Source organism: Corvus cornix, chromosome 6 (genome assembly GCF_000738735.6).
Source record: "Corvus cornix cornix isolate S_Up_H32 chromosome 6, ASM73873v5, whole genome shotgun sequence".
NCBI lineage: Eukaryota > Metazoa > Chordata > Aves > Passeriformes > Corvidae > Corvus > Corvus cornix.
The window spans coordinates 14,021,287-14,042,941 of record NC_046336.1 but is presented as its reverse complement, the minus strand read 5'-3'; the positions used below and the strand labels follow the sequence as shown (position 1 = coordinate 14,042,941).

Below are 21,655 nucleotides of genomic sequence, written 5' to 3'. Positions count from 1 at the left end.
GGCGGGGTGGGGGCCGGGCCGCGGCCCTGCGCGCGAGTGTCATGGCGGCGGCCGGGGCCGGGCCCGGGGCCGGGGTGGAGGCTCTCGCCGCCTCCGTCCTGGACTTCGTGTCCGGGCAGCAGGACGGCCGCGGCGCGGAGGTGGCGGCAGGTACCGCGCGGGGGCGGAGCGGGACTGGGCGTGGGCACGGCGGGGGGCCGGGCTGGGCCTGGGGCGGGCGTGGGCACGGTCGGGGTGTGGCGGGCGGGTGGCGGCGGTGTGGGGAGGGGTTTGGGAGGAAGCGTGTGGGGCTGCGGGGCTGGGTAGGGCAGGGTGTGGAGGCGTGGGACGGAGCGTGTCCGTGGGTTGTGAGGCTGCCGTGCGGGGCACGGCACGGGGGAACGGGTAGGGTAGAGCCTGCAGCTCGGAGCTGACAAGGAGATGTGCGGTAGGAGTGGGATAGCAGCGAGGGTGAGGGGCTACAGGAGCGAGGCAGATGTGGGTGGCAGAGAAATCGACAGTGGGAGGAGAGCTCATGGCCCTGCTGAGGTACTGTGGGAGGTGACTGGTGCAGACTGCCCTCACTGTGGTTTCTCCCCCTTTCCTAACAGAGCTTGAGGCATTTGGTTTCCTTGGATAATTTATCCTTCTGCTTGGAACAGTTGAGTGACTGTCATATTAGGGAAGTTACAGCTTCAGGAATGTGGCTTTCTAAGGATAAAGTGATACTTTTGTGTTTCTAGGCAGTGGCTTCAGCATGTTTCAGGAAGGAGCTGAGAGAGCAGAAAATGGCTATCTTTATATGTTACATTACACAGAGGGGGGTAGCTTATAGACCTTTCCCAAGGCCTGATGGATTGTGAACTGCTCTGTAGTGTCTTGGTGATGAGATGAGCTGGCAAAACATGAAGGTAACCCAGTGGCCCATGTAACACAGAGTGAAGAAAATGCCAAGGAAATTTGGGGGAATTCACTAAACTATGTGACATTCAAGATGTTGCAGAAGGGTTGCACAGTCTCTGACATATTTGGGATAGATGTGGGGAAGGATAACCTTACAACTGCTGTTGTCACCTGATGTCATGTTACAGAAGCACCTGGAGAAAGCTTTGTCTCTTGGAAGACATACAAAGGGAATTGCCCCCCATTTTCTCCCCCCAGCTCTTTTCAGCCGTGTGGCTCTTGTGACAAACCCACCTTCAAAAACAGGGGGGCTGGCAAATGTCCTTGGGCCCCTCTGACCTCATACGAAGCCACACATCAGAAAGGATTAAATTGCATTATGTATCCTTGAGTAAAAGGGGAGGTTTTTTCTAAGCTCACGGCCATTGTGCAATTGCTGTAAGAAATACACTGAGCTTCCCCCATTTGTTGCTGAGGACTAAAATGAGCATAACTTGGCAAGTGGCAGAAAGGCCTTGGTGCTGTCACAGGCAGCTTGGGCTGCGTGGGTCAGTGGGTGGCAGGAGGAGGCTGAATTCATCTTTCTTAAAAAATGGGGAAAGAAGGATACTGCTGTTACAGAATCCATTACACATTCCCTGTGAATGTTGTGCTCACATTTTGAAGGTGTGGGGGAGACAAGAATGGAAGGCCTCCAGAAGTGACTAATACCTAGAAGGACTCTTTGTGAAAGGGAGACAGACCTGTCAGGAAAGGGAGCATGTTGGTTCAGAGTAGCAATCCAGCACAGGGTGAATGGCTTGCTTCTGTTTAGTCTCTGGGAACTACAGGAATCCCAGAACAGGAGAGCAGCCCCTCCTGGTAAAAGAGATTCAAGGTGCCTAATTAACCTTGGGGCACATGTGCTGCTGCCAGATGTGGAGGCAGCAGTTTCAGGGGCTCACCGCTGTGCCTGCCGTGCTCATGAGGCAGGTCCAATTAGCTGTGCTGGTGCTCACACCACGGCCTGTGCGGCGCTGCCCACGAGCACACCACGCTCACAGGCTGTGCCGGGGAGGAGTGGCCAGTGGCCACACCATGTGAGGCAAAGCTGGTCACACCTGGGTCCCTGAGAACAGAGGGAGCTCCCTTGCTGAGCTGAGCAAAGAAGCTGCTGACCTCGCTGCCGCTGACCACGGGGACTATCAGTACCTGGCTGTGGTTTGGCCATCACACTGCAGCTCTTTCCTGTTGAGTAGTCATTGTGTAGAGCTGCTTTCGCTTTCTGCAGACACAGAGAAGCAGAGCACTTGGCCACAGAGATGGCGTTTATCTCAGACCTTTTCTGTTATGATGCAGAGGCACAAGGGCTCTTCATGAGCTTGCAGAGTGAGATATTGGGATGCTGGATGTGGAGGGGCCATCCGAGCTCTCCCTGCAGCCCATTCTGCTTTGGCTGGTGCATAACATCTGCTTGCTGTTTCACTGTTGTTATTCTGCAAGAAATTTTGCCAGCACATTATGGCTGTCTCTGAGGGCACCCCCTGTTCAGTCTGTGCCTGTCAATTCCGAGACCTGCTGGGCTCTTCTTCCGTGCAACTCCCCTTATCTGTTCTGTTCCTCATTTCAGGCTCCCTCTCCCTGCTGCGCCAGGCAGGATTGAAAGCTCTGTCTCTGGAGTCGGGACTGCCTGCTGTCAGAACACTCTGCCAGAAAACACTGTCATCCCATCCCTAGAGACAGCTCTATGATGAACAGTGTATCTTAATACTGGAATCAACTGCTTAGGGAGAGACAGTAAATGCTTGCAACAGCAGGAGACACAAGCTGGAACAAGGCTTGGGAAAGCCCATAATGAAACCTATGGACTTCTGAGAGGGTGAATGCCCTGTCAGTCGTGTAAGTTCAGCAGGGCAGAGAGGTGAGCAGGTCCCTCCAGAGTGCCCAGAAGTGCTCCTGGGCAAAGACAGTGAGTCTCAGTGACTGCAAGGTGATTTGGGTTTTTTTTTTGTGGAGGAATGCTGTTTTGTCCAGGTAGAGAGTGAGGGGTCTTGCTTGTTTCTCAGTAATGTCACTTGACACCTGGGCTGCAGGTTAGGGGTCTGAAGGTAAGGCAGTCCCTTGCCTGCCACCCCATATCTGATCAGAGGGCATACACAGAGCTTTCCTTCTGGGAAGCTGTCACATTGGGAATGGGTGGCAGGAATGAAGAACCTGCCCTTCTGCCAAGGTTCTTGTAAGGTGCAACAAGCAGGTCCTTACCAAAGCCTCCTGAGGAGTGACTCTTCCCCCAGCTGAGCTGCAAGAATATGGAGGCAGGAGGTGAATGAGGCAACCTGGTGAGGTATCTGAGTCAGAGTTGGAAATAGACTCCAAGAATCCCAGAACTTTATCTTTCTCTGACCACAAAGCTGCCTTTCTCCCTGCCCTTCATCTTGGAGGAAGTTTGTGCCGGTCTTGCTCAGCACAGTGTGGAGGTGATGGAGCCAAGGTGGGAAGCTGAGTGATCACTAGTGTCCGGGCTGCTTGTTCAGCCAGTTGTCCCTCAGGAAGCACCTGGAGAGCTGCCCTGCATCTCCTCACAGCATGCTCACATTAGAGAAGGGGGTTTTAGTATCTCAGTCAAGTAGAGCACAGCAAGGCTTCTCTCAGGAGCCACACATACAGCCAGGCTTCAGGGAGAGGGTGAGGCAAAGTGCGAGCAAGTTCTCCCCTGGCTGTCTGCTCTCTGCTCTCAGTCTCAGAGGTGTTCGCAGGCAGGGCTGGAGGCAGCTCCACCAATTAAGTGTACATGGCTCCTTTGGTGCTTAGTGAGGAGTTGGCACTGACCAGCCTTTCCCACTGCAGTGCTGGGATGCCTCCCAGCATCCATCTCCACTACCATGCCTGCATGATCTCTGGTTCACTCTCTTTGCCTCCTTTCTCCAGGGGTGAAAGATGGAAGGTGGACAGTGCTGCAGCTTGTGGAAGCCCTGGGGTAAGAAAAGCCTTGTGCAAGTTATACATCGGGTAAGGGCCTTGCAGGGGACATTCCCACAAGGAGGCACAGTTAGAAGGAAAAGTGTGCTCATCCAGGATGAGCTTCAGCACTGGTAGACACATCGCAGCGTGCAGGATGTTGTCTGCTCACAGCATGGGGCTTGAGCAGTGCTTTGCCCTCCTTGAACGTGGGAGCTCTTTGGGAAAGAGCAAGGCCGGGGCAGCTCTTGATGCTCTCCCAGGACAGAGGAGAGATGTGGCAGGCAGCAAGCTGCAGGGCACTTTTCAGTTGGGGCTGTCCCCAGCAGGAGCTGCCTGAGCACACAGCTGCACAACACCATGTCACAAGTTGGCTGGCACTCAGCTTCTGCTTCTGTCTCCAAACTGTCATGGCCTGGGCTCATTTCTCCCTAGCTGGGGTCTGGGTTTGCCTAACTATAAGAGGCTTTACCCTTTTGACCCTTGTGATCTTGAGAGCATGGTGCAAGAGCAATTTCTTTTATCCGACTTGAGAACTTGGATTTCTTTCTGCATGGTTCTGGGGCTGAGTGCACACATGCAGCACGGACGGGGGGAGAGGAGTCTGTTCCCACCCTGCCAGCAAGTCAGGCAGGATTGGGTCCACAGAGTGGCACCTCTTTGTTTTTGTAATGTGCCTGCTCAGGATGTACTTCCTGCTTGGATGTCCCTGCTCACAACAGGCTTCCTGGGCTTTCTCCTCCCTTGGCCTAGGTTTTGCCTGGAGAACACAGATCCTCGGATGCGAGGGCGAGGCATCCAGCTGTTGTCACAAGTCCTGCTCCAGTGTTACTCCCTGCTCCAGGAGAAGGAAGGTAAGGGATGTTCTGGCCCTTGAGTGGCTGGCTGGGGACAAAGCCTGTGCCATTAAAGCCTCTCTCCTGCAACTGGCAAAGGGATTGATTTAACACTGTGACAACTTTGTACATGTCTCTAAGAGTCAAAGTCCAAAGAGGGCATGAGGCTTTGCACTGCAGCCTTTTTGCCAGCCTCACCACACAATTCAGGTCACTGTCTGAACACACCAAATGCCTGGACACCTGGGGCCCCTGACAGCGAGTGTTGCACACCCAGTTGTGCTCAGCGCCACGCGGGACATTTTGGGATACATCTGTATGTCAGAATCCTTGGGTGATGATTCAGAGCAGGAAGACTGTCCTTCACACATCAAATCACACTGCAGCCTTGCAACCTGACCAGGTTAACTCAGGAGGAACCCTGAGGCCTGGGGAGGAGGGGAGATCAGTGTAAGGATGAGAATGGAGTGTGGGACTGGAGTGGGGAGAGGAAGATACCTTGTTCATAAGAGGCAAGGAGAAGTTCTGGCTCCGTTAAATGCCCCGTAGCAACTGGCTGGCAGCAGGGAAAGCCAGTAAGTGCTGACAAACTTTGGCTTGGGCTTGGGGGCCTTGCAGATGGGAAGCTGAACTTAAGCCAGCAGCCTGGCTAGACAGGGGGCCCAGCTAGTAAGTGAGGTGGAGGAAGGGGAGGATGGAAGCAGAAGATGCTTAGCCCTTGGCATTTGGCTGTCTTTGACTGAAGTCAGGCAGGGCTGAGAGCAGCTGTGCATAGAACCTTATCTACTGGAGCAGCTGGAGTCAGGTGTGATGACTGGTGGGAATTGGGGTGCTCTGAAGGGGCAGCCAGAAGTGGGGAGGTTCAGTAGGGATGCTTGGCAGAGAAAGAAGACTCAGGGCAGCTGAGCAAGGGGATTGAGCTGGGTTAGAGCCTCGTGTCCCTGCTCACGCAGTTCATTTTTCAAGCGCTGCGTCAGGCTGCCTCCTGGGGGGCTGAGTTTCTGCAGCAGCTGTGGGCACAGGATGCTGCTAGCCGGCTCTTCCAGTCTGCTTCCTGCTACCACTCCCCAGGGCTGGGGTGTGCAGGCGCCCATGGCCGTGACTCAGGGGCCAGGAATGTGTTGCGGAGCCAAGTTCGAGGAAGCCAGAGCTCCTGCCCCAGCCCTGTGCCCCACCCCATGACATCCTCCAGGCTCCGATGAGCTGACTGCCACTCTGCTGCTGGTGTCTGCAGCCACATGTCTGGACAGGTCACAGCAAATGCCTCTTGGGTAGCTCCGGCACCTCTGCAGCAGCCAGAGGTGGGTGCTGCTCTGCCGCAGTCAGGTGTGGGCTGCTCATGAGGAGAGGGCAAAGGTGTTGGAGCCAGGTGGGTGCACCCACCAGTGGCAGTTTGTCCCATTCACCAGTGCAAGATGTGCTCGCTCTTAATCCATCAGTTTGTGGTTGAGCTGGGGCCAGCACCCAGCAGCTGCGTTTCCTAGGGCTAACACACATTGGTGTCTGTTTCTGACAGTGCTGCATCTGGTCCTGTTCTATGAGAGCCGGCTGCAAGATCATCACCTGGTGATCCCCTCGGTGCTCCAGGGACTGCGAGCGCTGGTGAGCTCGCACCCCCAGCCCACAGTGCTGGGATGCACTCCAGAGCAGCATCAGGGAGGTCCAGCACCTGGGTGTGGGTTGGAGCAGTGTGTCAAGCAGGGCCTGGTTGGGCTGTCAGCCCATCTGGCAGCATTGCCCTGTCTCCTCTGTTCTCCTGCTGTGCCCCCTGTGGAGGAGCCAGGAGAGGAGACTGCCTTGATTTCCTGCCTGTGTTGGTATTGGGGCAAGGATTCCCTGGCCACCCTGGGGAGCAGTGGTGATGATGGGCATCTTGTCCTGTTTTGTCTGGGGAGGGGGTGGTGAGCTCTCCCTGTTGTGGAAGAGGATCCTGCAGGCAGCTGCTGTACAGAGGCAGGAGCTCTGTTACGTGGCTGCCATCATGGTATTCTATTCTTGCTTTTCTCTTCCTGTCCTCAGAGCATGTGCGAGGTGCTGTCCCCAGGACTAGCAGTGTCTGTGCTCAAAGCCATCTTCCAGGAGGTACATGTGCAGGTGAGCAATGTGATTTCCTATCCTCCTGTTCTTGATCTCTGCTCCTTGTGTGTCTGGGGATGGCCTGCCTGCCCTGAGGACTGGCCACATTCAACACAGTGCAGTGCCTCTGCAGGGCTTAGAGATGGCTTGGCTCACTGCAAGAGAGACTGTGAGAGACAGAAGCCAAGGATCCTGTTTGGCCATTGTCCTCTCTTTTCTCAGCCCTAGGGGAATTATTTCCTTTTGCTCCATTCTCCAGGCTGTGTTTAAGTGCCCCCAGTCCAATTCTCTTCCAATTTAAGATTGTTTTTGCTGGCAGTGCCTTGGGCAACACGCGTGGCCCTGGTGTGACTGATGGTGCATTCATGCAGTGATGGGACACAGTCATGTTCATGTGCCATTGCATAGGCATGTGCACACTTTGCATGTGATAAATGGGATCTCTGTGCCAGGAAGCAGCAGCTGAGCTGCTGGGGGTCCTGCTCTCTCTCAAGGGCATGTGGTGCCCATGGGGTAGTGGGTAGCTGTGCTGCCATGTGTAGAGGATGGTTCTGATTGGTCTGCTCCTCCCTTCAGTCCTTGATGCAGCTGGACCGCCACACAGTCTACAGCATCATCACCAACTTCATGAGCACCAGGGAGGAAGGTGAGGGGGCAGATGCCAGAGCTGCTCTGGGATTGTTGAGGCTGGGAAAATTACTTGCTTTTACCTTCTCCAAGGGCTCTGTGGCTCTGCCTGGGAGAGCTGGAAAAGGACTGTGGGGCTGGGCCAACTTGGCTGATTTAATTCCGTATTGGTGAGGGCTGATGTCCTGCACCTGCTCATGCTCCTTCTTTCTGCAGAGCTGAAGGGCCTGGGTGCCGACTTCACCTTTGGCTTCATCCAGGTCATGGATGGGGAGAAGGATCCCCGCAATCTGCTGGTGGCCTTCCAGATCGTGCGTGATCTCATTGCCAAGGACTATTCTCTGGGTGAGCCTAAACCTGCCATGCAGAGCTGACTGGGAGACATGTCCCTTTTCTTTGAGCTGTTGGAGGGATGGTTGTTGGGTCTGATCAGGCCTGGGCTGGTCCCTAACACACTTTAAAAGCTGCAGAGCTGGCCTGTCATGGGTGCTAAACATAGCTGCTGTGCCTTTTTTGCCCAGTATCTTCGCTCACTCCCTCTCCTCTGTCTGCAGGTCCCTTTGTGGAAGAGCTGTTTGAAGTTACATCCTGCTACTTCCCTGTTGATTTTACTCCAGTGAGTGAGTCTGCTGTGTGCCACAGCCTGTTCCTTCTGGTGTTTTCTTAGGGGGTTGTGTCCCCTCAAGGGAATGGGATGAGAGGGTGGCCAAGAGTCTTGGCTGGGCAGTGTTGAGCTGTGAGCTGTGGTACCCAGGCTGACAGGCTGGTGCCAAGCTAGCTCCAGTGGCACTTGCTGCTGCCTTGCTGAAGATGAGGTGATGCAGCCTCGGCTGATGGCTGGGTTGGGATGTTTCCTGACTGGTGGGTGACCTGCTCTCTGCTTCCTTTCCAGCCCCCCAATGATCCTCATGGCATCCAGAGGGAAGACCTGATCCTGAGCCTCCGGGCTGTACTGGCCTCCACGCCCCAATTCGCTGAGGTACGAAGCTCCTTAGGGATTCTTGAGCACCTCACTGTTCCCTGAGCACAGGCTGCCTTTCATAGTGCTGCAGCTCCTGCTGTGACTCTGTGGGACAGGAACAACTGGGACCAGGAGCTTGCACTTGGGCAGCCCTGTCTCCTTCTGGGGCTGTTCATGGGGAGAGTGCTGACTGACATCCTGGGAAGGGGCTGCCTATTGCAGGTACCCCTGCACCTCTGCTGTCCTGGCAGAGGCTGAACTTGCAGCCTTGCAGGGCCATGGACAAGGTGGTGCAAAGGGTGAGCTGAATTGAAGTGCTTCTCTCTGCAGTTCCTTCTCCCTCTGCTTATTGAGAAGTTGGACTCAGAACTGCAAAGTGCCAAGCTTGACTCGCTGCAGACTCTGGTAAGGAGGGATCCCCTACTCCCTTCAGCCCACTGTTGATCTGTGGCAGTAGCAGCTGCCAGCCACTTCTGAGCCCTTCTCCCTGCCAGCCAGAGACTTTCCCTTGCAGAGCCACAATTTCCAGAGTCCTGGTTTGGCCTGCATCGCTCTTTCCTGTTTTTCTTGAGTGATTTGTGCAGCTCAGCATGAGCCTGCCAGGATGGGCAGTGTCCCAGCACTGTGTCCACCTGGTACTGGCTTCTTTGTGATGCTTTCACTGGCTCCCTCTTGCAGACTGCCTGCTGTGCCATCTACGGGCAGAAGGAGCTGCAGGAATTCCTCCCCAGCCTCTGGTCGTCCCTGCGCAGAGAGGTGAGTACTGCAGAGCTCCACCATGGCTGGGCTTCTGCTGAGCAGCAGTTCTCAATCAGACCAGGTGGGCCCCATATCTCCCAGCAGCCCACACCTGTGACCTTGCACTGTCCCAGCTGAAAAGTGGAGGGGACAGGCCAGCCCTATCAGCATGTCCCTGTGGCTTGAACATGCTATGCTGCATGTTCAAATCACGTGGGAAATGAGGCAGGAGCCTGAGCCCTTCAGCCTGCATTGGGAGCCTGACGCCTGCGGTTGTTGTTGACACGGAGTGCAGCTCATCCTGTGGCCCTTCCTCCAGGTGTTCCAGACAGCGAGCGAGAAGATTGAGGCGGAATGCCTGGCTGCACTGCATGCTCTCTCTGCCTGCCTCTCCCGCTCTGTGCTCAGCTCTGATTCTGAGGATCTGCTGGATTCCTTCCTCAGCAGCATCCTGCAAGGTAACTAACAGAGACCCTGCCGAGCAGCCAGGCCTGAAAGCATCCTCTTAGGTAGAGATTTGCACTCCTCTTCTCTTTCAAGCCTCTTCTCTTTCTAGTCCTCACAGCCACTTTTGGCTTTTCCAAGGTAATTGGCTGCCGGAAGGGAGGACAAGGGGATTGAGCTGCTTCCCTCTCTGCTGGAACTGCACTCTTTGTGCACTTGGGGCTATGGGAAGCTGCTCAGTAGGGGAGACTGTGCTGCAGCTCAGAGCTGCTCCCAGCCCAGCTATCAGCTGTGTCCCCGCACGCGAGGCAGAGGAGCTCTGCGCCGGTGCAGCTGACGCCCAGCCTATCTCAGATTGCAGGCACCATCTGTGCGAGCCCGACATGAAGCTGGTGTGGCCCAGTGCCAAACTCTTGCAGGCAGCAGCAGGTGCCTCCCTCCGCACCTACCACCGCATCACCCGCAGTGTCCTGCCCCTGCTGCTGGAGCAGTACACCAAGCACACGCAGGTGAGGGCCACCCGCTGGCTGCACAGGGCCTGGGGGAGCATGGTGTCTAAGGGGATGTCCTTCCCTGGTGTGGTTAGAGACCCCATGGGCACCCTGTGGCCTCGCAGCGCTGGGCTGAGATGCAGCTCTGTCCCAGCAGTGACAGTGATCTGGGTTACACCTTTGTGTCCCTGCAGAGCAGCCAGAGGAGGACAATCCTGGAAATGCTGCTAGGCTTCCTGGAGTTGCAGCAGAAGTGGGGACATGTGGAAGAAGGTGAGGGTGGCTGGTCCCTCTGGAGGCACCTGTGTCCCAAGGGCTGCTGGCTCTGACCTGACTTTCCTGTATGCTGACAGACAAGGAAAGCTCACTGGCCAGTGTGGCTGCATGTGCAAGCCCCTGCCATGTCCCAGGGACCCTGCATGATTGGGTGTCAAATGCAGCACCCCAGAAAGGGTCTGTCAAGTGCTGTGGAGGTGCTATCACCACACAGTGCAAGATGGTGGCTGTGTGGTGACAGGCAGTGACTCTATGCCCCTCTCTCCAGATGAGAGCACTCTGCTGTCGCTCCAAGACCCAGTTTGCTCTGTGGTGTTCTCGGCGCTGACGGATCCCAGTGTACAGCTGCAGCTGGTTGGGATCAAGGCACTGACTGTCCTGGGCTCCCTGCAAGGTTGGTGCCTTGTTTTCCTTGAGGAGACAGAGGGAGGTGTCACTCTCTTCTGAGAGACACAGTGGCTGCTGGAACATCCTTGCCTGCTGCCTGTAGGTGCACAGGAGTAGTGGCAGCATTTTGTACCCAAGCCATGAGCTCCAGGGACATTTGCTCTCTTTCTTGCCTGTTTGTGCTGGGCACCTTGTATCTCTGGCATTTGGTGTGCTGCTGCATTGCTGCCCCCTGGATGAGTGGGAAGGATCCTGTCCAGCACACCAGCATCTTTGCCTTTGGCCAAGGGTAGGATTCCTCTATGGCTCTTGTTCCAGGCTTCCTGTCTTCCTCTGGTCTGGAGCTGGTTGTGGATCACCTCATCCGTCTCGCTCTGCATGAGGAGGATTCCCAGAGCAGGTGAGGAGTGGGCTGGCATCACTGCAGTCACACATGCTCTGGGAGGAAGAACAAAGCCTGGCTTTGCTGCAGAGAGAGGTTGTAGTCTGAGGGAAGGCACAGGAACTCCTTGAACTAGAAGACTCTGTGAGATAAACCAGACAATTCATGGGCTGCAAATGAGAAAGTCTGAGCCTATCAAATCAGGAGACTCTGCTCTGCCTACCTGAAGAGCTAAAAAAGCAAACTGCTGAGAAATGAGGTTCTGGAGACACCTTCTGGCCAGGTCTCTGGAGCTGGTGTACAAGCAGCCCTGGATTTGCAGTCCTTGCACCACCTTTTCCATTCTCTTTCCCTCTGGCAGTGAAGCAGCGATGGAGGCAGCTGGGTCCCTGGCCCCCACCTACCCAGAGGTTTTCTCTGGACGCATGGTACCCAGGCTTGAAGAGGAGCTGCAGTCAGGTAGGGCTGGGGAAGGCGTGGTGACTGGTTTTGGGGTAAAGCCTTTCCCATCCCCATTGGGCTCCTGCCAGGCAGTGGGGCTGTGCCATATGGTATAGGTTGGTGGCTGTTCATGGGGGATTCCCAGTGCAGGCACTGTGTGCTGGCACAGGGAAAGCTGTGGCTGGTCTGGTAGCTAGGATCACCCTTGTCGAAGGAGCTGCCCAGCTGCAGAGCAGGCACAGTGCCTTGAGCCTGGCGTGGGCTGGGTCTGCCATGCTGCTTCACCCCATCCACCCTGGCAGGGTCTAGGCCCTGGCTGCCCTTGGGTGGGGTGACCCCAGGTCCCCCTCTGAGGTGTGTTTCCTCTTCAGAGCGGGAAGAGAGCTACCACAACCACCGCTCCTTGCAGCAGCGCTGCCTGCAGGCCCTGGCAGCTGTGTCCACCCACACCAGCATCGTGAGGGATACTGTGCCTGTCCTGCTGCAGCATCTCCAGAAGGTGCAGAAAGGTAATGGAGCTGCTGCAGGCACCTCCACAGAGCGTGTCTGGGCAGGAGCTGCCTCTGTTACTGGTGATGGCTGGAAGAGAGCTGGAATGGCAGTGGTGCAAGGAACCCACACCTGGGCTGTGAATCCCACTGGTGGAGTGGGAGTCAGAAGGGCTGCATTATCCCGGGATCCTGGTGCAGATCAGGGATGTTGAGGCTGTTTGATGTGATGATGACTGTGCCCTGCAGGGACCGAGGCCAGGAACACAGAAGACATGGTCTCCGTGTGCCAGAGCCTGCACCGCGTGGCCCTGCAGTGCCAGCAGGATGTGGAGGGCTGCTGGTACTTCCACCAGACGGTGGTGCCGTGCCTGCTGGCCATGGCTGTGCAGGCAGCCATGCAAGGTAAGTGCAGGGCTGGAGGGGGAGAGGGAAGAGCAGGCAACTCCCAGGCTCTCAGGGGTTCCTGATCCTGCAGTCAGTGCCACTGCTGATACCTTCTGGCACCCATGGCCCTCAAGAGTGGGCTCCACTGCTTCCTGCCACTGTCCCAGAGCCCTGCCCCAGTCTGATGGGGATTCAGGGGGCTGTGCCTGCCTCCTCCCTCTGAACAGCAGGCCCCAGCAAGTTCCATTCCTTCCATTACCTGCAGAGAGCACCCATACACTGCCAGGCAAGGCACTGCTGGAGGAAGAGGTGCTGGCTGCCATGATCCCAGTCATCAGTGCTGCCACCACGCACCTGAGCCCTGAGTGAGTGAAGCTGGGGCAGGAAGCTGGGTGCTCCATTGTGGGGAGGGAGCAGGCTGCATTGCCCCCTGCTGTGATCTCTACAGGGTGACCCTGTGCCTCCTGGGAGGTCTCTGGTGACCCTTCCAGAGCAGCACATCGCAATGTCTTTTCTCTCCTAGGCTGGCTGCCCAGAGTGTGTCTCATGTGGTGCCCCTCTTTCTGAACGGAGAGGTCTCCTTCCTACCCCAAAACAGTTTTCCCTGCTCCTTCCAGCCTTTCGGCGTATGTTTGGTTATTGGGGCTGGGGCACCAGAATGGGTGGGAATGAGGATGTTGGCACAGGCTGGCAGCAAGAACTGTGATGACATGGGCACTGTTCTTCCCTCACAGGATGGGGAGTGCTTGGAGGCACAGAGACGCCTGGTCGCCCTCCTCATGGCCTTCGTCTGCTCCTTGCCCCGCGATGTACGTTGGTGGGGAGCAGGGTGGAGAGGAGCCCTGCCCGAGCACCCTCCAGCCTCTGTGCACAACAAGCTCCACGGACAGACAGAGGGAGCAGCTGCAGCCCTGGGCCATAAGACGTTCTGTGTCTCTTCCAGGTGGCAATCCCTCAGCAGGAATGGCTGCTCCGGGAGCTGCTGGCATTGAGCTGTTCCTGCAACTGTCCCTTCACGGCCACCACAGCTGCCAAGTGCTTTGCAGGACTGGTGAACAAACACCCAGCAGGTAAGGGGGCTGGGGCAGATGCCAGGGACCCCTGCCCACTGCTGGCAAGGGGAATGGCTGAGCTTGTCCCTTCTGTCCCTAGGGCAGCAGCTGGATGAAATCCTGCAGCTTGCAGTGAACAGGATGGAGCCCGGCCTTGCGGAGGGGCCCCACCGAACGCAGGCGCTCACCTTGCTGCTCTGGGTAAGGCCTGCCCTGGATGAGTAGGACAGAGGGGCCAGGGGACCCAGCCTGGTACCAACTGTTCTGCCTGCACAGGTGACCAAAGCCCTGGTACTGCGCTACCACCCCCTGAGCTCCTGCCTGACAGACAAGGTAGGTGGTGGTGGGGCTGGGTGACATCTGAGAAACCTGCCTTGCTCCCCCCTGGCTGGCTAGGGACCCCCAGCAGCAGGGCACTCTGCCTCAGGGCTCTCTCCCTCACAGCTGCTGGGCCTGCTGGGTGACACAGAGCTGGGCCCCACTGCAGCCGATGGCTTCTCCCTGCTCATGGCCGAGTCCCCGGATGTGCTGCACAAGGGTTGCCATGCTGACGTGCGCATCATGTTCCGCCAGCGCTTCTTCACTGACAATGTCCCCAAGCTGGTGCAAGGCTTCCATGGGGCTGGCCCTGGTGAGTGGCCACCCCCAGCCCAGCCTCACCACTCCTGGCCCTTTAACCAGGGGACCTGAGGCAGCATCCCCTCCCTCTGCTGGTTGCTTGTAACCATCTCTGCTCTCCACAGATGTGAAGGCAAATTACCTGAAGGGTCTGTCCCATGTGCTCAACCACCTCCCCAAACCTGTGCTGGTGACAGAGCTGCCCACGGTAAGAGCCAGCCTAGGTAGCAGGCAGGGTATGCTGTGACATTGCAGAGTGCATAGTTTGGGGTTACTCATGACTCCTGTGTTCTCCCTCTCTCTGCAGCTGCTTTCCCTCCTGCTTGAGGCCTTGTCCTGCTCTGATCGTGTAGTACAGCTCTCCACACTGAGCTGCCTCCACCCACTGCTGCTCGAAGCTCCCCAGATCATGAGCCTGCATGTCGACACACTGGTCACCAAGTTCCTTAACCTCACCTCCAGCCCCACCATGGTGCGTGCACCCCCTCCTTCCTCCCTGCTGTGCCTCTCTCCTGCCCCTTGTGCTGCCCTCATCCCTGTCTGTTCCAGGCTGTCCGCATCGCCGCCCTGCGCTGTGCCCATGCGCTCACCAGTCTGCCCACAACAGTGGTAAGTGCTCCTGCAGCACCCTGCTGCCTGTGCCTGTATGTAGAGGGGCAAGGGGGTCCCAAACCTCCTGGGGGGCAGCCAGCATCCAGTTCTCTCACAAAGAGCCCCTTCTGTCCTACAGCTGCTCCCATACAAGGGCCGAGTTATCCGGGCACTGGCCAAGCCTTTGGATGACAAAAAGAGGCTGGTGCGGAAGGAAGCAGTGGCAGCACGTGGGGAATGGTGAGTGTGTGGAAGTAGCTGCTGAGGGGGTGCTAGCATGTAGGGGACGTGGCTGATGGCACCATCTCTGTCCCTGTAGGTTCCTGCTCGGGAGCCCAGGCAGGTGAGCGCCCTGCATCCCCTCCCTGTGCTGACCAACGGTCTCACCAGCGCCTCGCTAACCCACCAAGTCATCCAACCGATGCCACGGACCCTCCGGATCCTCAGAGCCCAGGACTGCCCCGAGTGCCGGGGCTGGAGCGTGCAGGCCAGCAGACAGCATCCCTCACTGCAGTCCCTTCTCAGCACCCACAGCTGGGAAGGAGCAGTGCTGCTTGTGGCTTGCCCACCCTCTGCTGCAGCCAGGGACAGTGATGGACAGACCCACCACATGCAGAGTGGAGAGGACAGGTCTGTGCCCACGTGTGGTGTGTGACAACCCACGTGCCAGAGGAATAAATATATCTGTTTTGATAATGCTCTGAGGGTCTCCATGCAGCTCAGGCTGGGTCCTCAGTTCTTCCGTATGTTGAGCAGCTTAAAATGCTGGTTATAGGCCCTTCCTCCTCTTTTCACATTGTGGTCCCTCTCCTCCCATCCCCAGAAGTCTATATCCCCCACAAGATAAAAAAACCAGACTCCCTTAAAAAAAAACAGTATTTAGTGGATGGTCTTAAAAAGACTCCCCAGGGAGCAGTTGGGGGATGGGGGTGCCATCCTCTGCACCCAGCCCTTCAGAGAGCTGAGCTGAGCCAATGCTGGCCCGTACCTGTGCTAATGAGGGTAGCACCTTCAGCTGGTGCAGGGAGCAGCAGCTCTGCCACCTTGCCCCTGGGCTGCCTGCAGCCACCGAGAGCCAAGAGAGTAGGCATCCAGGCACCAACAGTGTCCATAGAGTTTCCATGGCTCTGGCTCCGGTCAGCACTATGTGCCAGCAGCAGCCTTCTGCCAGGCACTTTGGCCAAAGGAAGCTGCAGCAGTAGAGCAGGTCCGCACGTGCTCCCCTGCCTGTGGGAAGGGACGTCCAGAGCACAGGGCCTCAGATTGCCAGGAGTGGCGCATGTTGCTCCATCACACAGGGAGGCAGGTCCCAGCTCAGGCCTGTCCCGTGGGGCAGGTGAGGAGAGGGCAGCAGGACACGGGTGAGCCAGTGCCTGTGGGGAAAGGGAGGCCACAGCCAAAAGGTGAAGTCTTAGCGCTTCTCAGCTCTGAGGAGCCATGTCCTGAGCTGCCATGATGGCTGAGCTCCTCAGCTGGGATTCTCCTGGCAAAGGTGTGCTGGGTAGGCCACACCTTGTTACCAGACAGGGCTCATGAAGCACAAGGCTGATGATGCCCAGGTCTTCCACGCCTTAAAACGCCCAGTGCAGTGCAGAGTGTGGGATCAATGTTCACTGTCATCCTCTCCCACAGCAGCCCAAGAACAGCCCCTGTTGTTCCCACAACCCCAAGAGCTGCTGAGCCACCACCTTCTCAGGAAAGGGCTTCCCCAGGATTTTACCTTGGCACATCCACACCCAGGAACACCTTCCAGTTATCCCAGCTGCCGTAACTGTAAGGGTTCCTGAAGACCTGCAGGACAGGGAGAGGTGCATCACGTCTGGCTCTGTCCCAGCCAGCCCCCGTGCCATGGGCTGTGCTCACCTTGCCTTTCTTCTGCAGCCTCTGCCTCTCCTTTCTGTTGATGTGCCGTTCAATGCTCGTTTCCCCACGGGTGATGAGGGCAGCGTGCCACAGCGTGAGGGCACCCAGGGCCAGTGCAACCGAGCTAGGTAGGACAAGGGACAGCAGGTGGAACACAGGCCTTCCTTCCCTGGTGCTGCAGCTGGTGGGGGCTGAGGCTGCCTCCCCACACCCACAGCCATGTTAAGTGGGTCAGCTTGTCTAATCTCCTTTGACAGAGAGACAAAATCTCTCCTTCTCTGTGGCCCAAGGCTGGCAGGGCAGCGACGTCTCCACTAGAGCGAGCAAGCCCACCTATAGGCAGGTCGAGGGAGAGGAATGTCACAGGCTTCACTCTGTTTTCCCCAGCCCCTGGCCCCCCTCACCTGCACAGGACCCAGAGGTAGACCACGCTCTTGTGGAAAGCTCGCTGGCGGAAGGAGAAGGTGGGTGGTGGGGTCTGGTAGTATGTCTGAAAAAGGACCAGATGGGGAGGATTACCCAAACTACAGCTTGAAGCCAGACAGGGATTGCTGCACCCCTCACTGCTGCAGAGCTTGGACAACAAGAAAGGACTGCAGCTGGAACTAATGCAACAGCCAGGGTGAGGGGGAGGCAGCTACGAGACAGACAGACACCCAGAGCTGGTGTGAGGAGCAGTGGGCTGGAGGTAAGGGGGGCAGGGAGCAGCCATGGGACTGGTCAGGACACTGTAGCTGATGGTCACGGTGAGATGTGTATGCAGTGCTGCAGCTTGAGCAGCACATGCCAAGAAGCTGCCACCAGCCCAAGCCCCTGGAAGCTGGGTGCACAGCAAGGCAGACCCCAAGCTGCTGGAGGCAGTGTCCATAGCAGAGCTGCCTGGCCAGCCCCAGCTCTCTGGCACGTGAGATGAACATGGGGGCTAGTTCTGGTGTGGGGTGCTCCTTGAGAGCAGAGCCCCAAGCAGGACTCAGCCTGCAGGGCAGCTCTGCTCCACACTGCCTGGAGCAGCTGGGGGGCAGGGATGTCCCACCTGGTTGGCGGCCACCTGCAGTCTCTCCTTCTCAAGCAGTTTCATTCTCTAGGGGGATGGAAAACAGGGCACCAGTTATGTGTCTCAGAGGAGTGGGGCAGGGACCCTTCCCCTCACACCCCCACAGGACCAGAGCAGCTGGGGGCCCCGCAGGAGGACGAAGAGGGGAAGCAAAGTCACTATAGGGGCCAGGCCTGGCCCAGCCTTGCTCTGCAAGCTCAGCCTGGGGAAGCCAGGCAGCCTCGGTGCACAGCAGGAGAGGGCCGGGGCCTGGCCGCTCACCTCAATGGCTGCGTAGGCATCCCGGAACATCTCCCAGCCGCTGATGCTGCAGTAAATGCAGCCCATGGTCATGAACAAGCAGAAGGAGAAGAAGTAGCGGTGGTTGTAGTGTCCCACACAGTTGTTTAGCCAGGCTGCCTCTGGGGTTAAAGGTACATAACTGTGACACACCATGGGTCCAAACCCAACCCAGGGACCAGGGCAATTCTTCTGGGCCCTGCTCCCATCACCCATCCCTATGCTGGCTGTCTCCTTGAGAGGAGGGACTGGGAGAGAAAGGGGAAGCAGGGCTGGCTCCCCCCAGGAGTGTGCCACCGGTTAGTACTGCAGAAGGATACGGCAGTGGTGGTCCATCTTCAGCACACACCTGGGAGAAAGGAGAGCAGTGCCAGTGTCAGAGCCAGTGCAAGTGGTGTGTTTGGGAGGGGACAGGCACCCCTCAGCCCTGCAGGCTACAAGCGACAGGGCAAGGAGGTGGCAGAGCAGAGGAGAAGGGCTCCTGTCTCACACTGGGGCAGGGGGTGAGGAGCAGGGTTCCAGAGGCTGCCCCAGGCAGAGGGAGGGTGCCCTACCTGTTGCAGATGCTGCAGTGGTGGGTGCGAGCCGGCTTGGGGGCAATGCATTTCCTGCAGATGGAGACGCCAGTGAGGTCGTTCTTGGCCTGTGCCAAGGTCAGAAGAGATTTGTGCACCTTAAAATCTGCATCTCACACTCCTGCATCTCCCTCCCATGACTCCCCGCTGCCCCCGCGCTCTGCACTGCCCAGCCTAGCTTCCCCAGTCCAGAGGCTTCCTGCAACATCACCAGGCTGTTCCCAGTGACCATCTGTAGCTGGCCCCAGTGTCCAGCTGGGAGAGGTTGCGCTGCCGCTCGGTGCCTCACCTGTGGTGGGTGCCCAGGTGAGGTGGTGATGGCCATGTAGTAGTGGAAGACAATCATGATGAGGTTCCAGTGTCCATAGGCAAGGTGCCAGCATATCCAAGCAGGTGTGTAGGTCTGCAGGATGAGGGGCAGCAGGCAGATGTACACGATGGCCACAATAGAGCTCGTCAGCCCAATCACCAGTGCCACAAACACCTACAGAAAAGGGGCCTGGGTCACTGAAGTGGGCAGCGCTTGCTCCTCACTGCCTGGGGAGAGGCACAGGCAGGACAGAGCCAGAGGAAACCAATCTGAACCACACACTGAGGTCCCAGCTCACTTCCTGTCCAGAGCACAGGCAGCCCTGAGCGTGTTGCCCCAGAAGCACACTTGCCCCAGCACCACGTGTACCCTGCCCAGTGAGAGGGACTCACCACGCCAAACCACCGGGTGACATGGTCCACCAGCCAGTAGACGGGCTCAAAGAGGGAGTCAAGCACCACATCGCCGTTGGTAAAGGAGTTGTAGAGCAGGGAGCGCAGGCAGAGGTGCCCATAGTGCCACAGCTGCTCCACCTGCCGCACCAGCTTGAACCGCCGCCGCCGGCCCAGCCGCAGGCACTTGAGGAGCAGGCGCATCACCGCGGCAAACATCCGCTGCCGGCTCCTCATCCCTGCCACACCACGCCTGGGGGACAGGAGCTCGGCGTGGGCAGGCCACCCTGCTGCCTGGCTGTCCCTCAGGAAGGGCTTCCCCTCCCTTGACGTGCTGATGCCGGTAGTGCAGCTCCCTGAACTGACAGGGATGCCGAGCTGGAGAAGCTGAGCCCAGACTCCTGGAGGCTGCGGGGCTGCTGTCGCTGGGATGTCTCTTTGCACGGAGCAGGGGGCACAGGCCCCTCAGCATCTGGGCTCAGGTGCTCTCTGGTCCCATCTCGTCTTTCCCAGCGGGGAGGGGGCCGGGGGAGTGACACGGAGAGTCTGACTCAGAGGAAACCAGAGAAGGCATGAGCATCCAGGATGCTGGGCCATTTCCCAGCCCTTCCCAACATGTTCAGGAACAGGGGAATCCACACAAGAAACACGTGGAAGAGCCAGTAAAGGATTACCCGTCCTCCCCTAGTCCCTCCTTAACCCCAAAGAGAAGGATGCTACTTCCCTTCACCTCAACTTCTGGACCAAGTTGCGGAGGCCACCCTGTGCCCTTCCCAACCTCACAGCCTCACTCCAAGAGTCCCAACACTTCCTGCTTCTCCTCGCCTGGATCCTTGAACAGTGCCACACACCAGCAAATGAGGGCCCCGGGGACAGCCCCGGGCCGGCATTCCCCTGCCTGCTGAGCCCCTTATCCTGCCCAAGAGCTTTGCTGGGAGTGTCGAGGAACCCGATCTGGCTCAGCACACGGGAAAATGATCTGCAGGGCTGGGGCCCCCAGGCCTCCGTGCAGGCAGTACCCATCAATATTAAGCAGCGAGGCTGCCCCAGGGTCCTGCCAAGGCACGTTTTGAGCCTGGGCCAAGCACTCGCCTTGGTCTGGTGCCAGGCACTGGTGCTAGAGCTCAGAGTCCCTCCAGCAGGGATCATCTCTCTGCATTGCTGTGCCCACCAGCACAGCCCCTGGGGAGTAGCAGGGAGGGTGAGGGCAGAAGCTGCAGCATCCAGATGAGCTGCCCAAAGGAGCCAGGGCTCTCCTCCACCCTGCCTGAGGAGTGTGGGGTTGACCCCACAGTTGGGAGCTACTGGATATGAGGACACCAGACCCAGCAGCCCATTCTAGGTCACAGGCATGGCTCCTGCCCAGACCTTCTATACCCTGGTAGAGAAGAGGTGGGACATGCAAACCCCTGCACCACCCTCTTCTCCACATTTCCCCTTTGGCTTGCCAAGAGCTTTTCCTTGAAACTCAGCAGGTGCAAAGAGGAGCAACAACCTCCTGCAGTGCAGCCTTTGGGTGGCACACATCCCTGTGTTGTCAGTGTGGTAAAAGACAAGACACTGCAGCCAGAAGCAGGTGTTGAGGTCAGCCCTTCCCTCCAAAGACACAGCACCTTCCTGCAGTCTGGAGAAGCTTCCTCACCTGCAGAGGCAGGAGCTGTTGGGCAGGGAACCCACAGGGGAGGCAGCCAGCCTGCTCCAGAGCAAGACCCACTCTGTCCCCAGGCACCTGCCTGCAGACAGCAGCACAACCACAGAGATGAGGCTCCAGCAGAGACACGCAATTTTCCCTTGCCCAGCGGGGCACTGGGATCCGGCCCTCGCCCTGCCCACGGCAGTCCCCACATCCCAGCGGGGCACTGAGCCTATGAGAATGGGACAGCAACCACCACCACACACAAGACCACTGACATTACCACAGCCGCCGAGGGGTGGGGAATCTCGGATTTGGCCCCACCCCAGGCACAGACGAGCCCTTCCCCTGCCAGGTCCAGGCACCCAGGTGCAGTCCTGTGGCACCCTCCGGTGGCTCCACAGCGCCCAGCTCCCCCGGTTCAGTAGCACCCAGCTCCACAGCGCCAAGATACTTTCCGGTATTTAGCCCCATCCTCAAAAGCTGCCCACGCCAACAGCCCCACCGCATCCAGCCCCGTAACACCCGGGTCCCCCTGCCCCGCAGCACCCCGGCCCCTCCAGACCAGAAGCATTCCCCCCACCGCCTCCCATCCCAAGTGCACTCCCAGGGCGACAGCCCCCCCACTGCCTCCCGGCTCTGCACAAGCACCTCCTGCCCCACGAGGCATCCCCCATCGCCTGCCGGCCCCCGCGCTCCCCGCCCCAAAGCACCTCTGTATCGCCGCCCAGCCCGCCCAGCCCCACGGCAGCCGCAGCCCCTCCAGGCCCACAGCCTCTCGCAGGCCTTGACATCCCCGCCCGGCGCCGCCGACCTGGGCCCGCCGCCTCCATGCCCGGGCCCCGCCGGCCCACGGGCAGCGCCCGCGCACGGCATGCCGGGAGCGCCCTCTGCCGTCGCTGGACTACAGCCCCCAGCAGGCAGCGTGACAGGTA

At 58.2% G+C, this 21,655-nt stretch overlaps 2 protein-coding genes across 6 annotated transcripts; one reads left to right on the top strand and one right to left on the bottom strand.

The window, feature by feature from the left end:
* The first annotated feature begins 18 nt into the window (after positions 1–18).
* On the top strand, positions 19–15,315 carry MMS19 (MMS19 homolog, cytosolic iron-sulfur assembly component). The gene is made up of 31 exons (XM_039553965.1): positions 19–150; positions 3,790–3,838; positions 4,573–4,673; positions 6,172–6,257; positions 6,675–6,749; positions 7,308–7,377; positions 7,575–7,703; positions 7,913–7,974; positions 8,251–8,337; positions 8,650–8,724; positions 8,998–9,075; positions 9,377–9,515; positions 9,856–10,010; positions 10,187–10,265; positions 10,537–10,662; positions 10,974–11,055; positions 11,399–11,496; positions 11,850–11,987; positions 12,216–12,371; positions 12,619–12,718; positions 12,877–12,979; positions 13,088–13,162; positions 13,297–13,423; positions 13,506–13,606; positions 13,682–13,738; positions 13,850–14,036; positions 14,149–14,231; positions 14,331–14,495; positions 14,573–14,632; positions 14,754–14,854; positions 14,934–15,315. Exons 1-31 carry the CDS (start codon positions 42–44, stop codon positions 14,959–14,961), a joined length of 3,081 nt encoding a protein of 1,026 aa, XP_039409899.1. The 5' UTR covers positions 19–41; the 3' UTR covers positions 14,962–15,315.
* Positions 15,316–15,476: 161 nt separating this feature from the next.
* Positions 15,477–21,609, bottom strand: ZDHHC16 (zinc finger DHHC-type palmitoyltransferase 16). Of its 5 annotated transcripts, none has more exons than XM_039553966.1 (10): positions 21,535–21,609; positions 19,088–19,633; positions 18,675–18,869; positions 18,365–18,453; positions 18,131–18,159; positions 17,793–17,926; positions 17,511–17,558; positions 16,882–16,967; positions 16,335–16,601; positions 15,477–15,987 (listed from the first exon to the last, which is right to left on the bottom strand). In XM_039553966.1, the coding sequence occupies exons 2-10, from the start codon at positions 19,322–19,324 to the stop codon at positions 15,873–15,875; spliced, it is 1,200 nt and encodes a 399-aa protein (XP_039409900.1). In that variant the 5' UTR covers positions 19,325–19,633; positions 21,535–21,609; the 3' UTR covers positions 15,477–15,872. The 5 variants fall into 5 exon arrangements, with proteins under 5 accessions (XP_039409900.1, XP_039409903.1, XP_039409902.1 ...); XM_039553969.1 differs by lacking the exon at positions 21,535–21,609 and adding an exon at positions 21,434–21,517; XM_039553968.1 differs by lacking the exon at positions 21,535–21,609 and adding an exon at positions 20,730–21,241.
* Between the last annotated feature and the right edge of the window lie 46 nt (positions 21,610–21,655).

Bases quoted from the DNA above. Each gene is read 5' to 3' on its own strand.
- MMS19 (XM_039553965.1), top strand. From the start codon at position 42: ATGGCGGCGGCCGGGGCCGGGCCCGGGGCCGGGGTGGAGGCTCTCGCC. The intron at 14,232-14,330 runs GTAAGAGCCAGC...CTCTCTCTGCAG, and splicing joins TGGTGACAGAGCTGCCCACG to CTGCTTTCCCTCCTGCTTGA. The intron at 14,855-14,933 runs GTGAGTGTGTGG...CTGTCCCTGTAG, and splicing joins GTGGCAGCACGTGGGGAATG to GTTCCTGCTCGGGAGCCCAG.
- ZDHHC16 (XM_039553966.1), bottom strand. From the start codon at position 19,324: ATGAGGAGCCGGCAGCGGATGTTTGCCGCGGTGATGCGCCTGCTCCTC. The intron at 16,968-17,510 runs GTGGGACATCCC...GTCCTTTTTCAG, and splicing joins TGCAGGTGGCCGCCAACCAG to ACATACTACCAGACCCCACC. The intron at 16,602-16,881 runs GTGAGGGGGGCC...TGTCCTACCTAG, and splicing joins TACCTCTGGGTCCTGTGCAG to CTCGGTTGCACTGGCCCTGG.